The sequence below is a fragment of the Parus major genome, chromosome 5, assembly GCF_001522545.3.
Source record: "Parus major isolate Abel chromosome 5, Parus_major1.1, whole genome shotgun sequence".
NCBI lineage: Eukaryota > Metazoa > Chordata > Aves > Passeriformes > Paridae > Parus > Parus major.
In genome coordinates, this window is record NC_031774.1 from 47,070,454 (window position 1) to 47,097,679 (window position 27,226).

At 35.8% G+C, this 27,226-nt stretch overlaps 2 protein-coding genes across 12 annotated transcripts in view; one reads left to right on the forward strand and one right to left on the reverse strand.

Annotated features, from left to right (window-relative positions):
• Window positions 1-16,904, forward strand: part of PPP4R4 (protein phosphatase 4 regulatory subunit 4) — a 64,296-nt gene extending 47,392 nt beyond the window's left edge. For 3 of the 11 annotated variants that reach the window (XR_001521984.2, XR_004497791.1, XR_004497792.1), the window contains 11 exons: window positions 666-813; window positions 3,729-3,873; window positions 4,744-4,785; window positions 4,879-4,953; window positions 6,888-6,963; window positions 7,394-7,474; window positions 7,815-7,908; window positions 8,345-8,415; window positions 9,190-9,325; window positions 12,062-12,169; window positions 14,256-16,904. Coding sequence is in view for 3 of the 11 variants with exons in the window: in XM_015629908.2 (XP_015485394.1) it covers window positions 666-813; window positions 3,729-3,873; window positions 4,744-4,785; window positions 4,879-4,953; window positions 6,888-6,963; window positions 7,394-7,474; window positions 7,815-7,908; window positions 8,345-8,415; window positions 9,190-9,325; window positions 14,256-14,280 (893 nt within the window). In the remaining 8 variants the exon portion in view is untranslated. The other 8 variants (XR_001521990.2, XR_001521992.1, XR_001521986.2 and 5 more) reach the window with 7 other exon arrangements.
• An 862-nt stretch (window positions 16,905-17,766) lies between these two features.
• Window positions 17,767-26,440, reverse strand: SERPINA10 (serpin family A member 10). Its single transcript, XM_015629913.2, has 5 exons — window positions 26,342-26,440; window positions 23,267-24,028; window positions 22,041-22,314; window positions 20,751-20,898; window positions 17,767-17,980 (listed from the first exon to the last, which is right to left on the reverse strand). The coding sequence occupies exons 2-5, from the start codon at window positions 23,985-23,987 to the stop codon at window positions 17,789-17,791; spliced, it is 1,335 nt and encodes a 444-aa protein (XP_015485399.1). The 5' UTR covers window positions 23,988-24,028; window positions 26,342-26,440; the 3' UTR covers window positions 17,767-17,788.
• Window positions 26,441-27,226: the final 786 nt, after the last annotated feature.

A 27,226-nucleotide genomic window follows, 5' to 3' on the forward strand; every position in this document is an offset into this window, starting at 1 on the left:
TGTAATTTCCTTTCATCATCGGAGGGACTACGCTTGGAAGACATTCAGTTGCTCATATTATCACCAGCCAAATGTACTGCGCATACGTGAGGAATATATCTGCAGCTTATATAAAGGGATTGGGGAAGAGGCAATGCAGAAACTGATAATATAATATGCCAAGACCTCTCCAACCCTACTTCTTATAGCCAAAATTACTAAGTTCTGGATGCTGCAATATAAAAAGCAGAATTCCTTTGGAAGAAGTAAAATTCTGTAGAGGCTTCAGCATAAGTGCTGAATAAATCTCGGAAATTTATTTATTTATCAGTCACCTAAAGTTGACGATTTGGTGTATGCTATGTGTTTTAAGGATAGCTTGGAAGTTTTAACAATTCCCATTAACATTCCTTAATGTTTACACAATAATTTTGATACTCCTGTGGCATGATTTGAAAGGCATACAGGGCTTTGTTTAATACAGTAGCTAGTTCACTTTTTCTAGTGATCACTCACAGAATTAATTGAATTCAGAATCTTAGTTGTTTACTAAAAGAAAGAACTGAGGCTGAGAAATTTTTTGATGACTGTGATTGTCATCTTTAAGTTAAAGGTCAACCTGTGAAATGTTTTCTATTTGACATTGAAAACTTGACAGATAACATCTGAAAATTTTTATTTTTCAGAATTGGGTCAAGGAAAAAGTTACTGGAACAGACTTCGGTTTTTAGATACTTGTGAATTCATTATGGAACTGTTTTCAAAATCATTCTTCTGTAAATACTTCTTTTTACCTGTGCTTGAACTTACACATGACCCAGTGGCAAATGTCAGGTATGAAGAATATGTAACGGTGTACAGGAAAAAAAAAAGCTTTAAGTATTTTAAATATTTATATATATAAATACTTTATATATAAATATATATAAATAAAATGTATAAATACTTTAAATATTATATTAAGAAATACTGTTAGAAGTTTTACGTTTTGCTTAAATAGTGGGACTTGAGTAAAAACATAAAGAGCCTTCAGGATGACCAGTATTAAAGATGCAGGGGAGTATGGGAATGGTGCTATAAAATCCCAGAAGCAGGTCTGAGTGTTTGAGAGACTGATCAAAAGCACCATTGTTTGAGAGTGAAAGGAACAATGAGGCAGAGGAGAGCCAGCAATAGATGGGAAGAAAGTAATATAGTGTTTCATGGGTATAAAGAGAGAATGCAACTTCAATCTCCATTGATTCACATCCATTTCATTGTCACTGGATGTAAAGTGAAACACTCAAGCAATTATTTCAGTGGTCTGAACTAAACAATGTAGAACAGGTTTTATGTTATGGAAAAGGGTATCTACTTCATTGTTAAGGAAAATTAAAAAATAATACAGTAATATTATGGAATTTGATCTCTTATTCATTTTTATACAGTGTTTTTCCTGTTATTTTTGTAGTAACTGTTTTTTCTTTGTTTTCTAAACAGATAGGGACCAGGCAGTTATTACCAATAGGGAAGTTGATTTTTTTTTCACATATTTTGTGTGATTTATGCTTTTAATCTTGTTTCTGATGTGTGCCATTCATGTTGTCATCATTAACATATCTGAACTTCTAATATTAATGCTGCACAGGGATTTATGTAAGCATAATTTGCACATACATGTGCGCACTCAGTAAGCTTTGCCACATACTGTTTATTACGAAGTGAAACTGTTTAAATAGACACAGTGTTTAGTATAACTGCCACATTTCAACTCAGCAGGATCCTAAAAATTAAATCAGTTTGTATGATGAGGAACATTCATGTCTCATTAAATTAAGAGGATTATATTAAAACAATAAACTAAATTTGTATATAATCTGAAAGAGCTTATTCCTTTTAACAAATATTTTAATTAAAAGCTCTATTGATACAATATTAAAATTTAATGGAAACTTGAACTAACTTGCAATCCCTTAGCTGACATTAAAATTCATTTTGTCTTAATTCTTTTCTGGATTGTTTTTGTACAAAAGAAATGCACTGTCTCCAATGGAGTGAAGTTTACAGGCTAGACACTGTTAGCTGATGGTTTTAAAACAGACTTAGGGACATACTATTCTGGATTTCTACAGTGTGGTGTAACTCATGGTAATGGGAAATTGTGACTAATTTGTGATTAAAATATTTTGAAGATATAAAGATGGTGAGATTAATTAATATGAGAAAATTTTTACTGTTGTTATTAGAGTTACCATGTCTGGAAAAGGATTGTCTCTGATCCAATGCCAGTTGACTCTGAGAGAATATAACCATATATTGGTCTTGGTGTTTCTTTTAAATCTATTTCTGCAGATTAAAACTGGTCACTATTACATGCTCTTACAGTCTGATCAAATGAAGGAATTTTGATTTCCTCAGTTGCATGAAATATTTTTAATTTAATCTTCAGATTATTTTGTTGATAATGAAATAAAAAACAATGAACACATTTTTTATAAAAACAGTTTAGAAAAAATAGCTCAGAATCAAGGGAATGAACCACAAAATTGTTTAGGTTTGACAAGACTTTTAAGACCATCAAGTCCAACCATTAGCCTAAGACTGCTGAGTCAACCACTAAACCATGTCCCTGAGCACCACATCTATTAAATACCTCTAGGGATGGTGACTCCACCACTGCCCTGGGCAGCCTGTTCCAGTGCTTGACAAACATTTTGGTAAAGAACTTGCTCCAAATATCCAATCTAAGCCCCCTTGGAGCAACTTGAGACCATTTCCTCTTGTTCTGTTTCTTGTTATTCAGGGGAAGAGACCAAACCCAGCAATACACCCTTTCAGGTGGTTGTAGAGAACAATAGATTCCCCCTGAACCTCCTTTCCTCCAGGCTAAACAGCCCCAGTTCCCTCAGCTGCTCCTCATCAGAGCTGTGCTCCAGACCCTTCCCCAGCTCTGCTGCCCTTCTCTGGACACACTCCAGCCCCTCAGTGTCTTTCTTGTCTTGAGGGGCCCAGAACTGAACACAGGATTTGAGGTGTGGCCTCACCAGTGCTGGGTACAGGGGGACAATCCCTGCCCTGCTCCTGCTGGCCACACTACTGCTGGCACAGGCCAGGATGCCATTGGCCTTCCTGGCCACAGCTGGGCACAGCTGGCTCATGTTCAGCTGCTGTCAAATGGCACCCCCAGGTCCTTTTCCACCAGGCAGCTTCCCAGCCACTCTGTGCACTCTGTCCCCAGCGCTGTGGGGCTGTTGAGAGTGACCCAAGGGCAGAACTGGCACTTGGCCTTGTGGAACAGCTCAAGCAGGGGCAGCCTCCAGACATAAACAGGAGGATAAGGAAGGGCAAAAAAGGGCTTTCTTTTCTGTCTATCTGATAGACTTTCATCTTTGCAGTTGTATGGAATTGCAGTAACATGATTTTTGGTGAGACTTTGTACCAGATTTCCAGGGTATTTAGGTAACTGATAAACTTAGGTGTGCTGATCACTTGGAAAATCTGGAGGTCTCCTTACTTTTCTAGATTAAATAAACCAACCCAGACAACCAAAGATGTTTTTGGACTGTATTCATGATCTGTAGAGATTTTTTTGAAAACAGTATGTCTGGAAACAACACAGAAGCAACAAACACATATGAAAAATAAGACCACCTTAATTAATTATTTTGTGTCAAATGCTAGCATGCAATACATTGAGAATTAATAATATATATTAAGCATCTGCATCAAAAGATGAATATTTGGGTTGTTTGTTTGTTTGTTTTTTGTAGAATGAAGCTATGCTGTTTGTTGCCAAAAGTAAAATCTACTCTGAAGATTCCCACTGATAAACATTTACTTCAGCAGCTGGAATTATGTATAAGGAAACTTCTCTGTCAAGAGAAAGACAAAGATGTCCTGACTATTGTGAAAAGAGTAAGCATTTTCCTTTTTAAGCAGCATTTAATCTTGGGTTTATCACTGAAAGTTGAAATTACTGAAGTTATGCTTTCTGTTGATTTTCTCAATGTAAGAACAGGAGATAAAAAAATTCCATTGTCTGATATGTAATTTTGAACAATTAAAAGATGATGTAGTACAGTACATTCTGTGAAATTTAGGAGAGTTGATATCTCCTTGGTTGCTTATATTGCATTATTTTGTAGTGATTCAAATTCAGGATTTTGTCTCAATGACCATTTATGAAAACATGGCAAATGACTAGAGAAAGATTGAATGTTGATTCTAGTAAAAATCCTCAGGTCTGTGAGACAGAGGTATCTTGTTAGTCTATGTGTTTTACAATATACAGACAAAGCATTTTCAGGATTTTAAAATGTTGTAAATATGTTTTTAAAATGTGAATATTCAAAAAAGTACATCTTTAAGGAATGCCTATGCTTAGTCTCAAATTTAGAAACCATGAAGTGAAATAGCTCAAGTGGGTGGCTTCCTTACAGGGCCAGTCTGCAGGAGAGACTGGGTGAACACCTGTGTGGAACTTTAAGAGTTATACAGAGATTCCTGGGTTGCTTTTTTCAGTCCTGGTTCTTAAGACTGTGCTAAAGCTATTCTTGCTGTGGTGCTTCCTTGAGTGTATTTTGATTTCCATATGGATATTCTGTGAACCTTTCATTGTGAGTCTCAGCAGGGGTCTGAGAATTCTCTCTGGCACTTTTAAACTGCATTTGTACCACAAAAATAAAAGCACAGGATTAAAATATTTAATAAAAAAAGACAATTTTTTTCTTCAAAATGTGGCATGCTATTGAGTAATAATAACTAACATTTTAATCTTCTTTATAGACGGTGTTAGAATTGGACAGAATGGAGATCTCTGTAGATGCTGTAAGTGCTTACTAACTTTAATGCTTATCAACTACTCTTAGTTTCTATTTTCATGTAGTGATTTTTTATTTTTATTTATATTTTATTTTGAAGTTTCAGAAAAGGTTTTATGAAAATGATTTGTTGGATCAAAAAAAAGAGAGACAAGAACATCTCCTTTTGGAAATGGTATATTTTATCAGTGCACTGTCATTTTTAAATAGTTTGTACCTACATATTAAAGAGACAATAATTTTAAGTTAGGGGAAATGCATATTTTGGAGAGATGTGATAGGTTCATAATCTATGGGTGGTTTCATTTTACACTTTATAATAGGGTTAAGTCCTTCAAAGTAACATGTAATATTTTTTGTTTACTACCTACATTTTGGTGTATCAATTAGAAAAGCAAACTTGAGTTTCTTGAGAAACACCATGTATAACATGATAAACTGATTAATGAAACACCTCAGAATTCACAAACAGCTTCCCTAGGCAAAGAAATTATTCTCATAACTTCTTTTGTCCCAAGGAACCTGAAGAATGCTCTATGTTACAGGCTTTCCTATTAGCCAGGAAAAAGAGAAAAGCAAAAGGTGCAGTAGGCACTTCAGCACAGAGATTATATCTTCACCACATACTGCATCTCCACAAAGCCTAGATTGGACTGCTGCAGTCCCCCCATCATCTGCTGCCTCCCCTCCAGCCAGAGGTGGGAGAAGCTGAGCAGCTGATAGGATTCAGAAGATCCTAAAATTGTTAGCATGGTTCCTCTGACTTGTAGTAAATTAATTTCTTTGTTGTAAAGCCAGAAGAGGTTAAAGAGTGTTTCAGAAATGTCATTGTTTCCTTTGTTTGTGGTCCAGTTTGATGTCAACAGGTATTGCAGGTCAGTATGTGCAAATATAGCTGACCCACAGACTTCCTGCCACTTCCCACTGTCTCCAGGCAGAGGTTCAGCTTTGTTCTCAGGACCTGCATACACTCACTCCAAGTCTTGAACTTAGCTCTAGCAATCTTCAGGTAGATACAGTTAATGCTTTTGTGCTGAAAGGATTTGTGTGGGGCAAAATAGCCTCCAGTATGCTCTGTGTTACCCTGTATTATGTGATGACATCAAATTTTACCCTGTTTCTACAGCTGTACTTTAGAAAAGCACCTGAATTTTTATGGTATAGGCCACTGATATGTGCAACCCTTCTGTATCACAAAGGTCTCTTTAAGCATTGTCTGTGAGAGACATGGCTTTGGGGAATGTGAGATGGATAAAGTGAATTGTGACATGTTGCAGACCCAAACAGATGAAGATTAATTCAACCCACTTAAATGTATCTGACTGCTAAAGATTTTAATACTCAATATGTTAGTAAGTTTCCTTAAGTAGCTGAAGCTATTTTCCAGCAACCCTGACCTGAATTATTTACATCTTTCTTTTCTTGAGTAGTAATTAGAAATACATGAAAAAACATATTAGAAATTAGAAAAAATAGAGCAATTATGGTTCACTTAACAATCTTTATTATGAAAATGGTATAGAAAACAAGCTAATATTGTATAGTTTTCTAAAGTTGGAGTGATATCTATTCACAAGTAGAATATACTTTTAGGCTAGGTAGTATTACAAAATGGCAAATAAATTCCATGACCTGAACAATTTTACGTAGTTGATTTTGTTTTTCATAAAGATCTATCAACTGTAGATGTTAATTTTAGATCTTTATAAGGTTTGAATATATGTGACACACCTTAAAATTTAAGAAAAAAATTTTCATTGAATTGGATGAAATAAAAGTGCTGTCTGTTCTATTTTCAGTGTGTATGTGTTACAGAAAATTTTTACACTGCCAGCTGCCAATGTCTGTATCTTTTTTGAGTATAAAAGAACCCAAAAGCCAGGCATAATTTTAATTATAAGTTGCAGATGTGAACTTCAACTCTGCTTTCTTCAGACTGTGGTTTTTAAATGAGATACTGCTTTCTTTCTGTGCTACTTAATTGGTTGTCTGGATATTCATCAGGGATTTTACTGCTAGCCTGAGAGAGTAGAAATGGACTGTTATTTGGAAACACAATTTATTTACTTTAATTTGAGTAATGTCTAAGAAAATTATTTATTCTTTTAGGAACAATTAGAAAAAGAGAAACAGAAAAATGAAGGAAGGTCTGCAAATATTAATGATAAAATGTTTGAAAAGAAGCGTAAGTTTGCTTATTTGTTTACATACGTGTTTATGCATGCTTCACTCTTTTTCAAAGGTAGTAGAGGAAGGAGCAAGAAAGAGACACTATAAAATAATTAGAGATGTAGAAATTGGAAATAAATTTTTTTCTATATGTTTCTGAAGTTATTTATGAAAAAATGCTTCATATATAATATATAATAATATATATGTTTTATTTTGGCTTTATTAATAAAATACATTGCAGTTTTATTTCTCTGTTATTTTTCATTTTGGGCTATAGTGTAAGTACTGTGGTATTTCTGAAGTGCTGGTACTACTGATTTAGATATTATTACTCTTTGGTCCAGGATTGTGATATGTTATGTCCTCTCTTTTATATAAATTTAAGTTTTAAGAGGGAAGGGATTAAGAGGGACTGGACTTTTTTCTTTTTTCCTTTTCTATAGGTAGAGACAGTAAAACATCATCAGTGTTGGCAAAAAGTATCAATCTCTCTATTTCTGGAAGCTCTTCTGGTACATCAGCAGGTAAGAACAGTTCAAAAACTCACCTGGAATACTGATCTCACATCATCAGCTTAAACCCCAGGAAAGCTGCCCTTGACATCTGTGGACCCAAGTTTCACCTACTGCACTGAGGAAAAGATTCTTCTCCTAGAACTGAATGTATTTTCTATGGTTTTTAGTTTAGTTTTACTCGTTGTTATATAAATAATGACCTAAGGTTTATTTTTTTTTCAGTTTAATTATTTAAATCAGCTCATTCCTTCAATTACCATAGGTTAACAGAAAAATGTCTTTAAAAGTGTTCTTAATTATTGAGGAAATGCAATATTCATATTAAAAAAAATGTTCTTTATAATTTTAGGCAAAGAAGAAAAAAAATCCAAGCTGGTTCGAAGCCAATCTTTCAGTACTCAAGTACTGCATCCAAAATACAGCAACATAGACAAGTGTCCTAAGTATGTTTACAATCTTCATTGCTTACCTCATAGGCAAATGTGTGCTAATAGCTTTTATGAAATTAATGCTCATGAATCTCTGAAAGTAGTGATGTGCTCACTGAATTGTGACTTATATTTTCAGCTTTCTGTCTAATTGATTAACTGAGGGGAAAAAAAATCATATAAGGCATGCTGAAGCCTAGAAATGGTTATGAATTCCTTTTAAGTTAATATATGCCACCTTTTATCATACATTAAAAATAATTTTCAATGTGAATAGCTAAATCTAATTTTCTACATTTCTTAAAGAAATTTCAGCATAACTTTCTCATTAAATTCTTTCATATAAACTCAGAAATAGCCTCCAATACTATTAAACAGGATGATACAATTGAGAGGAACACTTTTGGAAATAACCAACTTAGATTTGTTGTGTTTGGGTTTTTTTTTAAAGTAAAAGTTCTGCTACAGGATATACATCTTCAATACCAGGAATGGGAAAGAGTTGTATGTTATCCTTTAGTGGTAAGTAGGTTATTTTAATGTATTTTACTTCAGGTTTTTTTGTGTGCATATTGAATATATGGACCCAATTAGACAGGCATACTCTAAGATGTCATTCTCCTAAAGAAAGTAAAATTAAAGATATCCAATAGGTTTGGGCATTAAGTGGTAGTCTAGTAAGTGTATTTTTCAGATTTGTTTTCCTCTACATGTTTGTTTTAAGTCATATTTAAAAATACTAAAAATAGGCTGAGTTTGTCATGTCTTGGTTGGAATTTCAGATACCATAAAAGGTTGGGTTTTCAGTTGTTCCCCACCTATTTTACATGAGGAAAATGAATATTGTATAAAACTTCTACTGAATTAAGAGAGAGAAACTACTGTTTGCAGTTGTGTTTGCTAAATTTTAAAGAGTTTGGATGATTAAAGATAAGATTGAGATAAATGGCTTCCAAGAGAAACCTATCTTTCTATTCACCAATAGGCACTAGGCAATTAAATTACATTAAATACCTAAATTTTAATTAGCTAAAGATTGGCCCAAGAAATCACACTCTTTACATCCATTAAATGTATTAATATTTTCTTTGAAAATGTGCATTCCAGTTATTTAGTGGGACTTTCTCATAAAAATACTTGAAGAAATGTTAAGTAGAAGCCATTCCATTAAAATTTTGGTTTACTCCTGTAGGAAACATGCTTCTATTGCCACAGGAAAACCAGCTCATTCTATTTACTTTCTGTGCACTGTTTTCAACCAAAAATCTTTGTCTAAGCTGCCTGTCTGTGTTTCAGATGATTCATTCCGGACTCATTGTGCTGGTAACAGTGGGAATGCTGCCTTCCCTTCTAGCTGTTCTCGCAACTTGTTTAACTCAGCCAACCAAAAGAACAACGGCAATAAGGAGGGTCAGTCCCGAAAGATGAGCCTGTAAGTTGTTGGCAAGGTGTTAAACTGAGCCCAGGGGTAACGTTTTCAAGGGGAACTCAAAAGAGCCATGTAAAATTAGGCCTGTATTTATCATACTTTTGCACACAGATTTTGAAATACTAAATTAGCAGGGTAGAAATGAGATGTATGCAATTATAAGTGTTTCTAAGATGGTGTTACCTTCTAATTAGTCTTTCACATTGTTTCTCCTGCACATATTTGCATTCAGATGGTACATAATTGAGAGGGTGGAATGGGACAAAGTGAAGGTTAGTGCCTTGCATATGTAATAACTACAGTCACAGTGATTTAGCTGCCTGTAGTTGGAGAAATAGAATGGAAGTATTTTTAGACTACTTAGTTTTTCATTTTCCTTTTTTTTGTGAACTTGTATATGTTTATCTATTATTATTATTTAGCATTTCTGTGATGAATCTTGAGACTTAGGATGAACTGGTACTGGTACTTGTTATTAATACTGCCTTCTTTGCCTTACCATAGCCATTTAAAAAAAAATAATTCAGTGCTAGGCATCACCCTCAGGCTGCTTTCCTTTAAAAATCAGCCTATGCTGTTCAGCATTTTGCAAGAACAAAATCAAAGACTCATTTTTTGCTCCTGTGCTAAAACTGTAAGTCATAGAAAATCACTGTGACATATACTTACCCAAATCTCTGTAGACCCTAGCAGCAAATTCCCTGCAGATTCCTTTTACACTATAACTAAATTACTGTCATTGGACTAGCTGTAATTTTGTGGGCTCACACTGAGACTTTTCTTTGCTAGCAGAGATTTGCATTTTTAGCCAAGGCAGAATGGCGAAAGGGAAGGAGCCAGCTACAGCAAGAAAGGGAGTCTGGGAAAGTAGACTTCAATGTAACAGAAACTACAATGGGAGGCTAAGATAGGAAAGAGGAAACATACTGGTTTGCCAGCTATAAAGAGGAAACAATAGTGATGGTCTGTTTTGGTGAATTAAACGTCTGTATGAACATGTTTTTCCACTTCTGTATTTACAGATTCCTTTAAAAAACAAACCAAAACATCTCCCCAGCTTTACTCAGGATTTTAAGTTAATAAAATTACTAAATTGTAAAATAAAGCACTCAAAAGTTTAACAAACAAAAGAAGAAATTCTCAGGACAGTATTTATTTAGCTCCTTGTGTACTTGATTTTTTTTCTGCTGGAATTCTACTATCTTCACTGTACAAGATAAACTATTTTCCAGAATGAACTCAAGCTTGCACAGTGACCTATAGTTTTTAAAACTGCTTTTATAACGTCGAGAAGGTTGGAAGGAAAGTTGTGAACGCAGATGGACTGTTTGTGTTGAGTAAGTGGTTTCACAGGAATAGTACTTTAAGGTGCCAAATCACTTTGCCCTCTGTCCCTGTCTTTGCCAGTGTCTAATGGCTTTTCTTAATACTACCCACAGTACTTCAGACTTTTTATAGGTGATCATTAGGGGGTCACTTATTTCAAAGTGCACCATTTCAAAGTCAGCAGTTAGATTAGTAGACATGCTGACATTTTCAGCTATCTATAAGGTAAATGGGGCATTTATCTTGAGAACATAAAATGTCATGGAGTGCTACATAGTTTCAAAAATTAGGTGTGCTCAAAACCTCATTTTCTTTCATCCTAATCACTCTATGCCTCTTTTCCTCGCTTTAAAACCAGAAAATTAGTTCAAATGTTGTAAATATTTTTAGCAATCTGTAGAAATTCCAATTATTTGCCATCCCATGAGGATTTGGGGAAAATGAATGGATTAATATTCCTAAAGCAGTGAGGTACAAAGATTAGCTAGATATATTTTTTAAATGACATAAAACGTTTCCAAATTTCAAAAGTTTTTCTGTCTTTCATTTAAACTAAAACTGATATCTTTTGTTTAAACACAGGAGGGATAGTAAAAGGCTCACACAGAGCAGTTTGCACTTTTGTCTTCAGGCAGGAGAATGGAATGTAAGAAACACAGCTTCAAGTCTCTATGTACCATTCCCAAATGAATACCTTAAGAGCAGAGTATTTGAAAGTAGGTATCTGATCAAACACAGTGATCTGGGTGCTTTGTCTGGTTCAGGAAGTCCCTGAACTGCATAGGGTCAGAAGCTAAAGACAGTATACCAGGGGAAGAAATACATTTTTGGGGAAAGAAGAGGAAGCTTAAGATGTCCTACATTTAGTTCTGAATAAGAGTTGTAGTGTTCTGTGTTCCTTTGGGAAAAGATGTCTCTCAAATAGGTCCAATGGCTGCTGTGCTGTGGATTCAATTTCTCTTCTGTAAACTGACCCAATACTTGACTATTTTCATGAGAAAATTAAGCAGCTCTATAAGGAGATATTAAGAGATACAGATACAGGAAGATTTGATGGTAAATGCATTCAATCACAGATATGCATTGTTTAGTACAGTTTAGTTGTACTTTTTATCTTTTACTCAGGAAGTCAGGCCTGGTGCTAAATATATGCACACTTAAATTTAAAGACACCAAACAAAACAACAAAAAATGCCAGTTTCAAGGAAGCATTATTTTCTAAGTTGAATGATGGAAAAACTGATATCCAAATACATAAGCAGCTAACAGAAATCACACTGAGAGAAAAATTTGACAATTGTACAGTGAGAGGTACAATTGAATAGATGCTCATCAATGAGAATAATCTTTGGTGGACTGACTAAAGGAGAAAACTCGCTAAGGTGAGAAAATAATAATTGGCTATTTTTTTAGACTGTATCATCATGCAGGTTTATGTATTTGCTGATTAAAATTTGCACTGACCATCTCAATTCTGGAAAGACCTAGCCTTTAGTTTGCTGACTCTGCAACTTGAGTAAGGTAACTTCTAATATGTTTCTTTTTTTAAGTAAATGTGTGAGCAATAACACAATAAGGAAAATATAATGGTTCTTAGATTGAAGTGATATATGTATGGACAAAATATTGTTTAATTGCTGAAGCCTAGTATTTTCCATAAAATTATTCTCCAGAATACTGGCAAATGTTCACTTTTGACAATATAGTGCAGCTTGCAGGGATGAATAATTTCTGATTTCATACATGGTAGTGCTCCAGGGTTTTTCAAAACTCAGAGTTACTTTGGTGGAGAACTGAAGTCTTTTCTTACCTATGAACTAATTCATACAGCTGTGCCAATTAAAGTTTTATCTCTTTTTGAAAATACCATAGATGCAAGAAAAGAAAAGTTAGTAAATCATGACGCAGTGCTCACAAGCAGGTGACAAGGAAGTATTGTTTTAGTGTAGCTGCCAGTTGCTGGGTCTTAGGTAATACTTAGGCCATAGAAAATGCCAGAATTATGCTCAAGCAGCACCCATATAACTTAATGAGGGAATCACAGAAGAGATGACTACCTGCTTTAAGTACCTGATGGAATAGGAAATAATCAGAAAGAGCACTGCTTGAGTGCTTTGTCCCACAAGAGCTCTTACTTAGTATGCAGAGAAGTTTTTCTGACTTCCTGTTGAAGAGTTGCCAGTTAGATCATGAATCATCCTGGTGCAGACATGGACATAAATCACGAACACCATGTTCTATCAAGCAGTCTGATCTTGTATCATTATGCTATGTAGCTTTATTATATTCTTTTGAATGTTTTCAGCTTTATGAGATTAAGTTAGATATGAGATGTTTTGCTTGAGTTTATGTTGCTGTAATATGACTGCAAATGTTCAGCATGCAATTTTTTAAAACTATTTAGAAACTTTATAGTTTCATCAATGAATATATTTTCTTTATAGATAGCAGTTAAGTGTTTTGCATCTTGCCTATAGACAGACAGATACTGGCTGATTTTATTTCACTTTGAATCAAAACTTTTTTCAAGGATGTGTGGTACAGGTTTTCCATCTTGTAAAAAGAGGGAGTAGATTTATTGTTCCATAAAAATTAATTTTCTAATTTATTATTAGAAATTTCTAATTTATTATTAGAAAGTTAATTTTTATGCAACAATAAATCTAAATAAATACCAGTATTTTATAAGATGTCCACAACTGACCTATAAGACATCCAGTTTGGTACATGAGCATGATGTACCAGTTATATTTATAAACAAGTATTTTAAAGTAATGTTGTTCATCCAGTCATGTAATTGCTTAGAAAGTTAAGCACAAGATGAAGTAGTTCTGCCACTACTACACTTTGAGTTGGCTACTTACAGCTTTTAATTATGTTTTCATCATGACATTTAAGATGCTGGAAGTTCTGAGTTCCAGCAGGACTTGCCATGTGTTTTGCATCCCATTTCTATGGTGAAGCTATCCTGACACTGATATATGATCATATAATATATGCAATTTTAAAATATTTGGCAGTTTTAAAACAGTGAAACAGAGCTATGTATTGTGTTATTTGTAAATGATACTGTAAAATATTGAAGCAAATCAGGATTTCCAATATTTCTAAAAGTTACGCCCCATTCTTTGAAGTATTTCTGACTGATACAAATAGTTGTGAATTGACACAGCTACAACTCTTTGAAACTGAAGCACAGTATATCTAAAGGTTAAAAAATTAAGGCATGAAAAATCCGGAAATTACCCAAATGACCTTGTGGTCAACAGAAATCTAGAGATCACAGTGTAGTGGGCCAGACTTTTGGTGCTTTTTGTAGCCATGAGTAGACTGCTTGTACCACCTTAACCATCTTGCTTAGATGGATCTGTACAAGAGCTTCTGTAGACAACTCAGTGGAGAACTTCACCCTTCTTGAGAAGAATGCCCTCAGAATATGTGTATTTGGCTTTTCCAATGGGTGTAATAGAGTGTCATAGCTTGTCATTTTTAAAGTACAGCAGTTAAGAGTTATGTTAAAATGTTATGCACAATAGCAGTTTAATATGTTATGTAATTTAATAATATAGTAACAACATATTATGTGTGTTTCTTCTTTTGTATGAAGCAAAAACAGAAAATCAAACTCCTAGATCATCTGACAGAAAAATGAGGGAACCAGAGAGTGGAGGAAACAACATTCTGATGGGATAAGGTGGGAGCAGCAGATGGGACTCTCTAGTGCCTGCACTGAATAAAATGCATCCTGCAATGATAAAGTTTAAAATAAATCTTTTAAATAAAATTCCAAGCTGTAAAATATGTTCTGATAAACAATGTAATGGTTGCAGAATTTTAACATTGTAGTGAAATGATATGAAATATAACTTCAGCTATGTGCTCTTAACTGCTGCAGCTAAGGAGAAGATTTTGTTTTCTTCAGTTATGCCTTTGTAGTTTGAAGTCTTGGATTTCGAATGCACATACCCATTATTGAATTGGCTTATTTACAACCTTAGCAACTCTTAGCTCCCATATTTTAAGAAAGAATTGTTATATGAAAAAGTAATCTCACATTTTTAAGAATCTGCAAACCTAATTTAAGACCAAAGTCCAGAACCTTTGATCAGTCTATAAAAAAGCAGACTTTTGAAGCATTGTGCTGTGAATTTGGAATTAATGTTTTTACAAGTAGTAAGTTCATAAAAATTCTGTGTAAGTTTCAAAGAAATCTAAAAGCAAATATCTCCAGATGTTGTAAAAAAAAGTTTTATTTCATAAGTTTTATTTTATAAATACTTGTTTTAATTTTGGTATTTCAAATTGTATTTTCACTTTAATAATTTCTAATAATGAATCTAGGTTTTAATCAGCTGCTATTGCAAGCTGTCATGGTTCAGTGATGTCATCTGCATTTGTTTGTATCAATGCTAGTATTTCTATCAAAATTTATGTGGAAAAACATGCAATCATATTTTGAAAAGTTCTATTTATGCCAATACTTGAGAGAGAGATTATGAAGCTATTGTCAGCTTCTCTTTCAAAATGGAGGCAGCATAAATATATTGATATCAGAAACATATGGTTTTTAAAATTTATTGGTGTATGATAAAGATGATCTGGTCTGTGTATGCATCTGTGTGTGTGGTTACCTTTTATAATGTAAAAACATGAATGATGATTTACTCGAAATAAAACCTAGGACAATGCTGTACATGCATGTTCTTGAAAAAAAAATTCTCAGGGCATCTTTTTAATTAAAATAAATAAAAGCACTTATCTATGAAGGGTATTTATTTAAAACAGAAATAATGCTGGATTGCTTGAAGTACAAAATGTTTCTTTGGATTAAGCACTGTCTGAATTCTTAAGCTTCCTACACCACAGTTGGGTTTAGCTGTATTCTCTGTCTTAAGTCGTAGGCATTGTTGAGGTTCTGTGGAAATACTTAATTTTTCAGTTTGTTCTGCAGCCTGGCAGAGGATCTTTTAAACCACGAATTTCTTTAAAAGCTTATTCAAGTTTCATGGTGTTTAACATTCAGTATTGATATTGGTGCACAGATGACGTGGGCTGGGTTGTTTTCTTGGTTCATTAATGCAAGCAGATAGTCCCAGTTCCCCAGGCACAGCTGACTCAAGTGCCAGCTCCAGCTGCTCCCCTGGGGGCCACAGGAAACTTGTCAGTCTGTCCTGACCTTTGACAGGGACCAAACTCAGAGCATGAGCAGCTGGCTGTACAACAGGACTCAAAACTGTGTTTGCCCTTTCAATGCCTTTACCAGAGTGTTGGGGGTTAGAGCAATGCAGAACAACCAGGAAGTTCAGAGATTTGAAGCTCTTTCTCCCCTTAATAAGCATGTAATGAGTTCTGTAAACAGTCTGTCTTTTGTTCCTTCTTGGCTTTCCCTGTCTGTCATTTTAAACTGATTAATTTATTTAATGCTGATAATGCGTGCTCTACCCAATAACCCAAAATTCCTTTGATGCAATCCTTAAATGCTCTAGATCAGTTTTTGAACTGGACACTTTCCTTGTAAAATTCCTCTGGTGTCTTGTGCATGATTTCATCAGTCCTTTGCCCTACAGACCTCCATCCAAGCAATCTTTTTCGGGGTCACTTACTTCTGGGTTAGTTCTGTTAAACAGCACCAATGCATTTGGACCATTCAGAGCACTGCTTATACCTGCTGGTCAGCTGTAGCTCTGGAAAAACAGCTGAAGGTCAACTGTGCAGTGGAATTTCTTGGTTTTCATACAGACCAGTGGCAGGAAGGAGTGATTCTCTTTCTGGGTACATTTGTAATGCAGTCCAGAGTAAGGTTAGATGCACCTTCATAGTCAGATAGCAGAGCCTGCCTCCTAAGTCCTTCTGTGAGTGGTTTACATCAGTGTCTGGGCTGCTGTGGGCAGACAACAAATGGTAACTGAGGTGATTTTTAGAGATTTACCAGCTTTGTCCTATAATGTATCTTTTGTATCTTCTCTAGCAGATGTATCTATGTGTGTTAACTGATAGACACCTGTGAAGTTCCTTGCCAAATGATTTTGAAAAGTCTTCTGCTCCTTTCTGGGCAATTATTTTGTGAAGGTTGTATGAGCAAGCAGAAGAACGCTGGGATCTGTTAGTTGCATAAACCTGGAAGCAGCTTTTTCATTGTTTCGTACTTTATACATAGGACTCTGCTAATTAAAATCTATTAAATGTTAAGACCTTGTCATTCTCTTGGAAGCACTGCTCTACTTGAATAAAGGAAATTGTGTTTAGATCATGGAAATGTTTTTCTGAAACATGTTGCCTTTTGGATTTTATAATCAACTCTGTGAATAGATTTATTCCACTTTAATGGAGGTATGTTTTTCCTCCCAAAATCTGCCTTAGTTCAGTTATAGAGTCCTGTTACATTGTTCACCCTGATGTCTAGATGGTATTACAGGTAGAAATCCTGGGTTTAGGAGAGGGCTAGCTTTGTGCTATGAAATAGTACAGGCCAGATTTTCCAAAATCAGAATACTTAAGTTATTTTTCAGAATGATTTTGTTTTTAATTCAAAGAATATTTTTAAGGCACATGATGTATTCTGAGAAAATGAGGTGATTTGATAGTCTGCATAAATGTTTTGAAAGAGGTCACACTCACAATGTAGACTTCATGATAGACATTTTCTACAGTAATAAAATAAAGCTCTCCAGCAAAAACTATGAATTCTCTTTTAGGGATAGATACTGCTTCTGGTTTTATAAATGGCAAAGTTCTGCTAACATAGAGGTCACTGGGCTCTTCAGTCTCTGCAATAGAAGATAACATTGATAGGAATATGCAGTGTTTGGAAATGAGTTTCCTGAATATTTTGGCATGTGAATGCCTGGGGCTTTTTATTCAGATTTATCACTAAAATACTGATTTTTGAAATTTCACTTCTGTGGTTGTTGGGTTTTCTTTTACCAAAGGTAGATATTACAACTCACGTTTTTGTTGCTTTGAGCCTCATGAAGTTAGCTTGTTATGTGACATTAATAAAATATTGTTAGGATGACCTAGTGCTAGCTGGGGAGACAAAACAGGTTTTCGCATTTTATGTTTCAGTGGTTTTTTATTCTAAAATAAATTTAAAAAAATAAAGCTTCTTATGTACCAAAAAATAGAAACTATCACCTTTATTCACATTTCTGTTGGATCAACCACCCTGCCAATGAACAGTAATGTTTTAAAAGTTTCTTCAAAAATCATGAAAAGGAAAGGTCGGTCCACTTTGATTACAGGAGGCACCGTGAATGCAGTTATTTCTGACCCAGTTGCTGCTGCAGCCTCAGTTCCTTCTTCATCCACTTCAATAAATGCCTTTTGGACAACCTGAAGTGCAAGGTAGAAATAAATATGTGACAGAAGTAAATACTAACATGAGGAATATTTTTGCAGGTGAAGACATTCAGTTGAAATAGGCATCTGTTAAGAATTAAAATGAGCAGCTCAGGGCAATCTACCTCTGTTAGACTGGGTTAGACAGACTGTGCTGTCTGCTTCAGCAGCAGAGGAGTCAGCACAGCCACTGTGCCCACAATGCTGGTGGTGTGGATGCTAGTTCAGGAGTCATTGCACTTTTCCACATTTCTGAGCACTTCGAGATTGGGGGTTTTGCATGAAGCAACCATTGCATTTGTGTAGAGTGCTCCTCTTTGCCACCTAACTGTGCAAAGGAGTTTCTCAATTGTAGGAAATGTGTTTTCACCAGTCACAAACACCGACTGGCTGGATATGTCATGCACAGCTGATTTTGTGAAAGCTTAGGGAAATGCACCAATCTTTGCCGTTTCCCCTGTATATTTCTAATTTCTACATTTGGTAGCACAGACTAAATATGTAGAGCTATGAAGTACAGTCCTGGATTGGTTTGAATATTTTCCTTTCCCACTGAAATTGCAGCCTGGAAGAATCTGATTTTTAATTTTTTCATCTTTTCCATTTTGTTCTTTCAGCCTGCTTGTACCTCTATGTGCTTCTGCTGTGTTAGTTTCTGTACTGGTGAACTGCCTGGTCATCTAGTGGATTTCCAGCTCCTAAACTCCTGATTGTAGGAATTACTTATGTGAAAACTGTTAAAAGACTTCAGCAGTATTAAGCTTTCTGCTGCATAGTCTTAAATAATATATTTGTCTTTCACAATTCACAGGGACAGGATGCTCCTCTGGCACTTTGTAGCTGATGCACATATTGCTTCTAATATCAGTTAGCAGCTCCTGTTAAAGTGTGATTTTTTCATAACACAATAGAGTTAACTGCTGAGAATCAGCATGAAAGTTACATGATCAAGAGGAAGGGAGGAAAGTGCTGCAGATTGCTGTTATATTTCTGTACAGTGAAATAGTTCATACCAAACTGAAAATCACTGCAATTTTATCCATTAAATATTTCTTCTTAGGATGTTACATCTTTCAGAAAGGTTGTTTTGTTAAGCCACTGCAATTTTGAAAACCTGTAGGTCAAGTATGAGTTTTTGAAACTGATATAGAATTGTTGATTATACCACCTTGTTAACTGGCTTATCACAAAGGCTTCTATAAGGATTTGGTGTAGGGAGACTTGTAAGGGCAGCACCAGAAGGTTTCTTTCTCATAGGGTACAAATACCCATTGGGAGGGTGCAAACAAGGTGGAGCCGGGCTTGTCAGTAGTGCCCAGTGACAGGACCAGAGGCAGTGGACACTGACTGAAACACAGAAGGAAAATGCTTTTCCATGTGGTGGTGACTGAGCACTGGCACATGTTGCCCAGAGATACTGTGGATTCTTCCTCTTTGGAGATACTCAAAAGCTGTCTGGACATGGACCTCAGCAACTTGCTGAGGTGACCCTACTTGAGCAGAGGAGTTGGGCCAGGTGATCTCCAGAGGTCCCTTCCAACCTTAACCATTCTGTGGTTCTGGGAAGCCTCTCCAGGAGTTACAGTCCTGGATTGTCAGTGCCATACAACCCTCCACAGCCACAAGCAGTTGCATGCTACAATTTCCTTACATAAGTTTATAAAGCTATGTTTTTAAATCCTGTGCCAGATTAATTTTATTTGGATGTTGTTTATAAATTCATCTTGTTTCAGAAATTTTTTACTTTGACTGTAATGGATGAACTTGTATTTAGAATTAATTGCTTTTCATCTTGTTCCATATACTCTATTCTTATGGGCACATATATCTCTGTGTGTTATGTCTTTCATCTTCTTTCTTTGACCATACCTTTTAATTTTCTATTATCAGCAAATTGGTTTTTTTTACAGACTAGCTGTTTCTTTTTCATAAAACATCTCTGGTCACATAGACCTATTCCTTCTTGATATCGATGTGATTGACAAGTCCTTTGTCTTCCATTCTCTTCTGCTTCTCATTCTGCCTCTGTTTTCTATCAATCTTCTGAAATTCATCTATGCTCTCCCTTAAACAGTGATAACAGAAGATATCTCTTCCTCTTTTTCATGGGGCTGTGTTCCTGTCTTCTTGGCTGTTTGCTGCCCTTGCCTTTACCTGTTTAAAGGCTCTTTAAAAGTTTCAGCATACAAAGTCAACATCATGTGTGGGTTGGAGTACAATTATATTGTGTCAATCCTTTGCTGTGAGATTGTTTTTTCTCCTCCATGGTATTCAGAAGGAAAAGCAGGAATGCTTTGACTTCTCTTCCTCACTGTTACCTTTTTGGGATTTTATTTAAACTTTCTAAGGCTCTTTATTATTTGAGAAGTACACAAGTCTTTGGACTGTATGAGGGGTTCTTTCCTTGAATTTCCTTCCTTGCCCTGGCTTTTGCCATTTGACTATCATTTACAGTGTTTTTATTGTTCACAGTTTTTGTGAAATTGTGCTCATTCCCTGCCAACCATATTCCTGTTGAGGCAGAGCTTTTCTCCTGTGATAGGTTAGCTTTGGAGGTGTTGAGCACCTGTGGGATGTCACTGCCCCTTACCTCTACACACTCATACTTGAAGTGGGATCCACCCTGATTAAGATGTGTAGGTTGCATATACCTGGCAGATGAGGTACTTTGCTATTAGTGTCTCTATAAATTTATGTGATCATCTTGGCTGGGCCAATTATATACTATTATAAACCAAAAAACAAATAATTTTAGTGGGCTTACCTGTGAAACTGCTACATATTCATGATCTGTCAGATGACTAAGATCTGCTGAACGTGTAAAGAGCTTTTTAATTCCAAGACCTTGAAGCAGTTTCTTCATTTTGTATTTTTGCTCTAGTTTAAACTTTGGAAATGAAATATCCACTTTTCTGATAAAAAGAAATAATAAATCAATGCATACTACTCAGGAATTAAACTTTACACAGAGAAAGAAGGGAAAAAAACTGAAGAGTCTCTGCTGGCATTTAGGTTGGCAGAAAATAATTCCTAACCTGTTGACTGCCAGTGATGCTAGAAATAATTTTCTTCTCTTTATTGATACTTCCACCAGTAGTACAGGGTCCTGACACTGTTAGCGTTCAGGAACACACATAATCACGAATGATTATATGAAGGTGTTTTATTTAAAGAGCTCTGGGTGTCAGGGGTACACATACCCAAATCTGACCCAATTTGGGTTTTAGAGTTGAACACATTTTATACTCTATCGTTATGCAACTTACATATTAATTATTAAACTTACATTGTTCTATTGTATGCATTGTTTTTACCCAAGCATGCATTTCTCGTGATCCTCCCTTAGCCCCCTAACATGGTTCCCCATGTTCTCTAAACAATAATTATATCTAATCACATCTAACAATTGTATCATTTATCATATACTGACTACACAGGTGCAGCTTGACCTGGTCTTTAGCAAGCCCAAGGCCTAACATTTCTCAGGGCCTACTTTTCCCAGGGCTTTCCAAAACTAACTTTCTTTCTAAGTCCCCGAATTTTCTAAGATTTTAAGGCCTTTTACTATCAACACCAGGGCAACACACTAATTTACTGACTGGTGGAAAGAATTGTCACTTCAGGAACTACATTTCACAGGAATCATTTGGGTTTACATTTTTATATTCAAATTTATCAATTCCTCTGAGTTTCCCCTGGTAAGAAATGTTTAACAAATGTCTAGATTTATTGTGGATTTTGCTCAGCTGTACTGAATTTAAGGAGAGAGACCTAAGGAAGAATATGGAAAGATTCATGCCTTCATGGAGACATTTTTAACTGAGATGAGCTGAAGTTTTGTCCCCTCGGAGTCAAAACTATCACATGCCACTTGGGCTGTGGATAGGCCAGTAAAGGACCTCTATTCTGTAGATACCTCTTGCCACAGAGATGCTACAATGGGGAAAGGCTTAGGAAGAACAGCTAATCTTTGCTGGGCTTTGCTGCTTTGCCACAGTAGACATAGAAGACAGGAGGGCATTAGGTGTCTGACATTAGGGTGTCAAAGCAATACCTGGTTTTCATGTTTCCAAGCCAGGATTCCACAAGCTCTGTAGTCAAATGGTCTTCAACTGAAATGTAGTCTCCCTCCTTTTCTGGGATAACAATCAGCATGTAGGCATTCCCTTTGTAAGGTATCTTTATCACAGTGCATCTTAAGTTGTCATCAAAAGTTGAATAAATTTTATCTGACTTGAACATCATGGGTACCTGTACACTTCTGTATTTGTTTATGTGGAAAGTCTCCATTTCAGTGAATTTGGAATTAAATGGGTAGACCCACTTGCCTGAGGAAAGAAGGAAAGAAATTGAATAATCATGTGTGTTTAGATTTGCTCAGAAAAATGTTCTAAATTTTTTTTAGAAACTATAGGATATTTTCTGTATCTAGTTGAAGTGGCTGTCAGTTGTATCTGAGATAAGTGGATGACAATTTCAGTATATTTTATGTTTATTGTATATAATTTTTTTTAAGAGAAAAAAAACAAAGTAATTCACAAAATAAAGTGCTTCATTTGCACAGAAAGAAGGGAAATATTTTTCTAAGGTTGGTTAGTTGCCACTCAAGTTCAGAATTTATGTTCTCCTTATTCTATAAATGCCTGGTAAACATCTGACCTTTCCTAACATGTAGCCTCCACTGAAATTCTCTACCTGCTGTTCAGTATCCTGTATTTAATTTAATTGTCCAATATTTTGGGTGGGGATTCACTGACTTCTCCATGGAGTGGTTTCTGCCCATCACTGGTATTTCTTGCCCTCTCCCTGTAAGGTAATATAATTGGGTAATTGGGTTTCTCTGGGGCAGATGATTCTTGATGGAAATAGAGAAATTATTTTTGTTTCAGTGATTTTGTGTACTCTTAAATCAGTCTATGATTTTATGCCCAGTATCCAGCATTTAAGACTATTGTGATTAAAACTTTTTCATTTTAATGGTTGAATGAAAATAAAACATTGTTTCTTGTCATAAAGAGGGAAAATTTGGAGATGGATTGAGATCATTTGATACAGGGCTTTTTGTTCTCTTTGACACTCTATTGTGTGGAAGACAGCATAGAAGAATTGTGGTTCCCTATCATGAAAAGTACTTTCCTATTAAATAAGCTTAATAGAAAAAAGTAAACTTAGGCACATAGAGAAAGTAGGGCATCTAAATTTAAACTCCCCCTAATGTAGCTTAAATTAGAGTCTTGATTCTAATAAAGAATTATTCTGCAAAATAAAAACAGTAATTACCTTTAAAGACAATGTAGTCCACAAACACTAGTTTATTATGGTGGTCCAGCTCTTCAAAAAGCCCTGGGATTTTGCCTTTGGTCGTTTTGTTAATGTTTTGATTGATGAAAAGTTTTGCCTGTGTTAAGTTTTCAAAGTCCACTTTCAGGAATTCCATACCAAAGTACTGCTTGGACAAATTCAGGAAAGACTGCTTGAGTCCAAAGTCCTTTTGAATAAAAGAAAGAATACCTTGTACAAGGAGAAATTCTTCATTCATTGTGATGTTACCTATCAGTTGTTTAAACAGAGCTGGTAAATGTTGGTGATCCACTCTGTCCTTCACAGTATGGAGGTTTAGACCTTTTACAATTTGTCTGTGTGTTTCTCCTTTGGCTGCCATCATGCAGACACTCATGAGAGCTGACACAGAAAGGGGAGAGATGATTACATTGTTATCATGTGTCATTGCAATTCTTCTGTAGAGGTTAAATCCAAAATTTGAAGTCTTTTCAGTGAAGTTGCGAACAGTGAAGTCTTCAAAACCTTGGTCTTCAAAACCTTGGTCTTCAAAAGGCTTAGAGATATTTTTGTGATGATAATGCTCTTTGGAAATACTGATGTTATTTCTTCCCAAGAAATTACTCTCTTTTTCCTCCTTAGGAAACTTAGGTTTGATATCAGCCTTGATGAATTCAAAACATATTTCACTCAAAAGAAGTATGTAGATTCCTGTTTTCATGTTGACATCAAATAATGAGCTCTTTAGAGTTATTTTTTCCCCTAGAAAAAAAGAAAGACAACAAAATGATTTTTTATATTTCCTTCCATTCACAATGCAAAAGATGTAGTGAAGTGGTCTTTCTGCATCTTCAGGGTATATACTCTAAATCTGGCCACAAAATGTTCAGAGAAGACAAGTCAGATCTTAAGGGCACCTTAGGCAAACCTTAGCATCAGACATTGTGTAGATTTGCAAATGAAATGCACTTTGCAAGGATAAAGTGCAAATATGATTATCATCCATCTTTCCATTAAAGCAATATATGAATTCTCTCCCATACAGCAGTGCTGAATTGCACCTTATTGAAAAATTTTGAAAGGAAATCTTTGGAGATGCATTTTCCCATGTAAATTAAACAGGATGTTCAAGACCACCAAACTTGCACAGATTCCTTTTGTATAGCAGTGGGCAAAGGGATAAATGAGATTTAAAAATGGATTATATGGCCTGTCATTAAAGTAGTAAGTGATTCAACAGTCTAGAATCACATGGCAATTGTTAACTACTCCATTTAAATTAAGGATCTGTAACAGCAAATTACGGTCATTGTATAATTTGTGATTTGGCATATGGAAAAGCTGGTTTTATCCGATTTATCCAGAGTTCAGCTGAATTTCACAGTTGGCTGATTCAGGCTGTGGGAGTTAGTCCTTAAAAGGTATGTTGATGTGAGTACTGAGACATTTGGGTGCCAAGTCACGAGGTGCTTTTGGCAGTCAGGTGCTGTGCTATTTTCTTTTGAAATAATAGGTCACGTTCTGTACTTTCTGCAACACAGATGGGCTGTCATGACTTAATCGGGAGGCAGTGAATTTGGTGAATGTTATGCCTGCTCTTGAATGCATGGCAGACAGAGAACAGAGAAAAATATGCAGCAAATACGTTGTGAATATTTTTTTCTTTACTTCTCTATCCCATTAACCCTTGATTTATTTTTAATGAGATTCCCAGTGTCTGGATTTTCAGGACTGGAGTAGGGAAGGGGATGACTTGAATTCAGCTCCTGCCTTACGGGTCAAGTGGTGCACGTGACTTCTGGAGTGCTGGGGTGCTCACTGTCCCCTGGCAGGCTGAAGCAGTGCAGTTCAGAGCTATTGCAGTAACTGCTGAGCATTCCTGCTGCTAAAGTAGTGACCCACTTCTGTGGGAAGTACAAAGGCGCAGAGGTCCTGTTCCTGCCGCAATGCTGCACCTGCCCTGGCAGCAAAGAACGAGGTTCTTTCCTCTGGGAGTCATCCCTACTTTGAAAAAGCATCCTTGGACACTGCAGAGTCAGCTCTAGCAAAGAGGCAGGGATTGGAAAGTTTTGCTTTTGATCATATTGAATTACAGGGAAAGGATTTTCTGCAGCAGCAGCAGTCCCTCTCTAGAAGAGCATCAGGCCTAACTGCTTGCCGGGCATTGCAGAGTGCAAGCTCTTCCTCATCTTTTCTAGGCAGGGTGCAGTTCCTGCACAACATCTGGCAGTGTTGCATTTGACAACATTTGAATTTGTTGTGTCTCTCCCTGGGAGGTCTGGGACAGTACTTGGCTCAAGTGGCCACCAGCTTCCCCCAGGAGATGTGAAAGGTCTGACTGGGCAAAGTGCTGAGCTGCCTTCCAGAGGGCTCTGCCTTCCCAACACAGACAGGTTTTGGACAGAAAGGGCAGGACAAACACAAAAGTCCTTGTTTACAGGTTTATCCCAAACTACTCAAGAAAAAATTCCTGAATCCTCAGGCAAACACATACACAAATGCTACTGGTTTGGATGTAATGAACATGGGAATAAGAACCTTGTAGTTGCACTAAGTAATCACTGCAAATCTGAGATTGCAAACATTTAAACTTAACAATACAGCAGCTGTATCATTCATCTTTACTAGTTAGAAATAGAACATGTCCTCTAGAACTAGGAAAAACCATTCTGGGAACAATAAAGTAGAATTTATGTACATTATAGACTTGTATTTTAAGGCCTGAGTCAAGCTTATTGCTAATTTTAGACAACTCCCTTTATTTGCAGAGCAGACAGTTCATTAATAAATGTGTGTTAGAGCAAAGTGAGCATTATTTCCATTTTAAGAAATAGTTATTTCTAGTAATATCAATATGTCAAAGAAAGAAGCTTCTTTCTTTGTGCAAATGCCTCTTTCTTTTGAAGGCATTAGAGCAAGAGAAAAATCCATTAGAAGCTGATTAAGGTCTACAACCATTTAAAACATCACATCTAGAGAATCATTGATAAATAAAAAAATTGCATTATATATATATATATCTCAAATATAATATTTCCTTTACAATCTAAATGCTTCATATAAATCTTATCTTACCTATTAGATAGCTCTTCTGTTACTTTTCTCAATCAGTTATGTTTAAAAATGAGATGAAGATGTCTGTCTCATTTAGAAGTTTTTGAACAAATATTTGCTCTTCCAAAGACTGATAATCTGGTTTTGTCTGTTATAAATTAACTGCTTTATAAACACTGACTATGTATTTCCTATAAATGGCATAATAAGGGAGGGTTATATTCCAGTAAATATGTTCTGTCTTTCATGAGAAACAAGTGAACAATAAATTCTTTGCATTTATCCCTTCAGCACCCTATCAGGATGTGGCCCCTCATATACAATAGCCCATGAGAATTATTTTTCAGGCAGGCTCTGAGCTACTCTGTGGTGGACAATGTATCCAATCCTGTTTAAATTATCCCCTTACATGAAAGAATATGTCAGTATTCACGAAGGCAGGGGGAGCATGAATAAGGGAGGGAGGGAGAAGGTACAGAACATTTGTAGGGGTGTTACCAGCTCCCTTGCACTGCAATTTGGCCATGCTTTGAGAGAAGAGGCCAGGGCTCCACTCCCTCTTTGAAGAGCATGCCAGGTATTCAGTGATGGATCAGTCTGCCAACAACTGCCTGATAACCACTGAGGGGTGTTTCTCCCATAAAATACAAAGTAGGCTAAGCTGATATTCCTGCAAAAATTATACAGAGCTGTGGGAGGCATTAATAAATTTTTTGAATTTTCAGTTGGTCTTGCTTGAACAGATTCAAAGGGTGGCTTTGGGTCTTGAGCCTTATTAATTGGGCAAGGCACATTCTTTAAGACAGATAGTTCATTCAACAATTTCTATCACATGGAATGGTCTAAACTCCCCACTACTTTGATTGTTGGCCTAATTCCAGATAAGACATAAACATGGAATTCCCT

Coding starts and splice junctions, on each gene's coding strand:
- SERPINA10 (XM_015629913.2), bottom strand. CDS start 23,987: ATGAAAACAGGAATCTACATACTTCTTTTGAGTGAAATATGTTTTGAA. Junction 22,315..23,266: donor GGACTACATTGTCTTTAAAG/GTAATTACTGTT, acceptor TTCTTTCCTCAG/GCAAGTGGGTCTACCCATTT. Junction 17,981..20,750: donor AATATGTAGCAGTTTCACAG/GTAAGCCCACTA, acceptor CTTGCACTTCAG/GTTGTCCAAAAGGCATTTAT.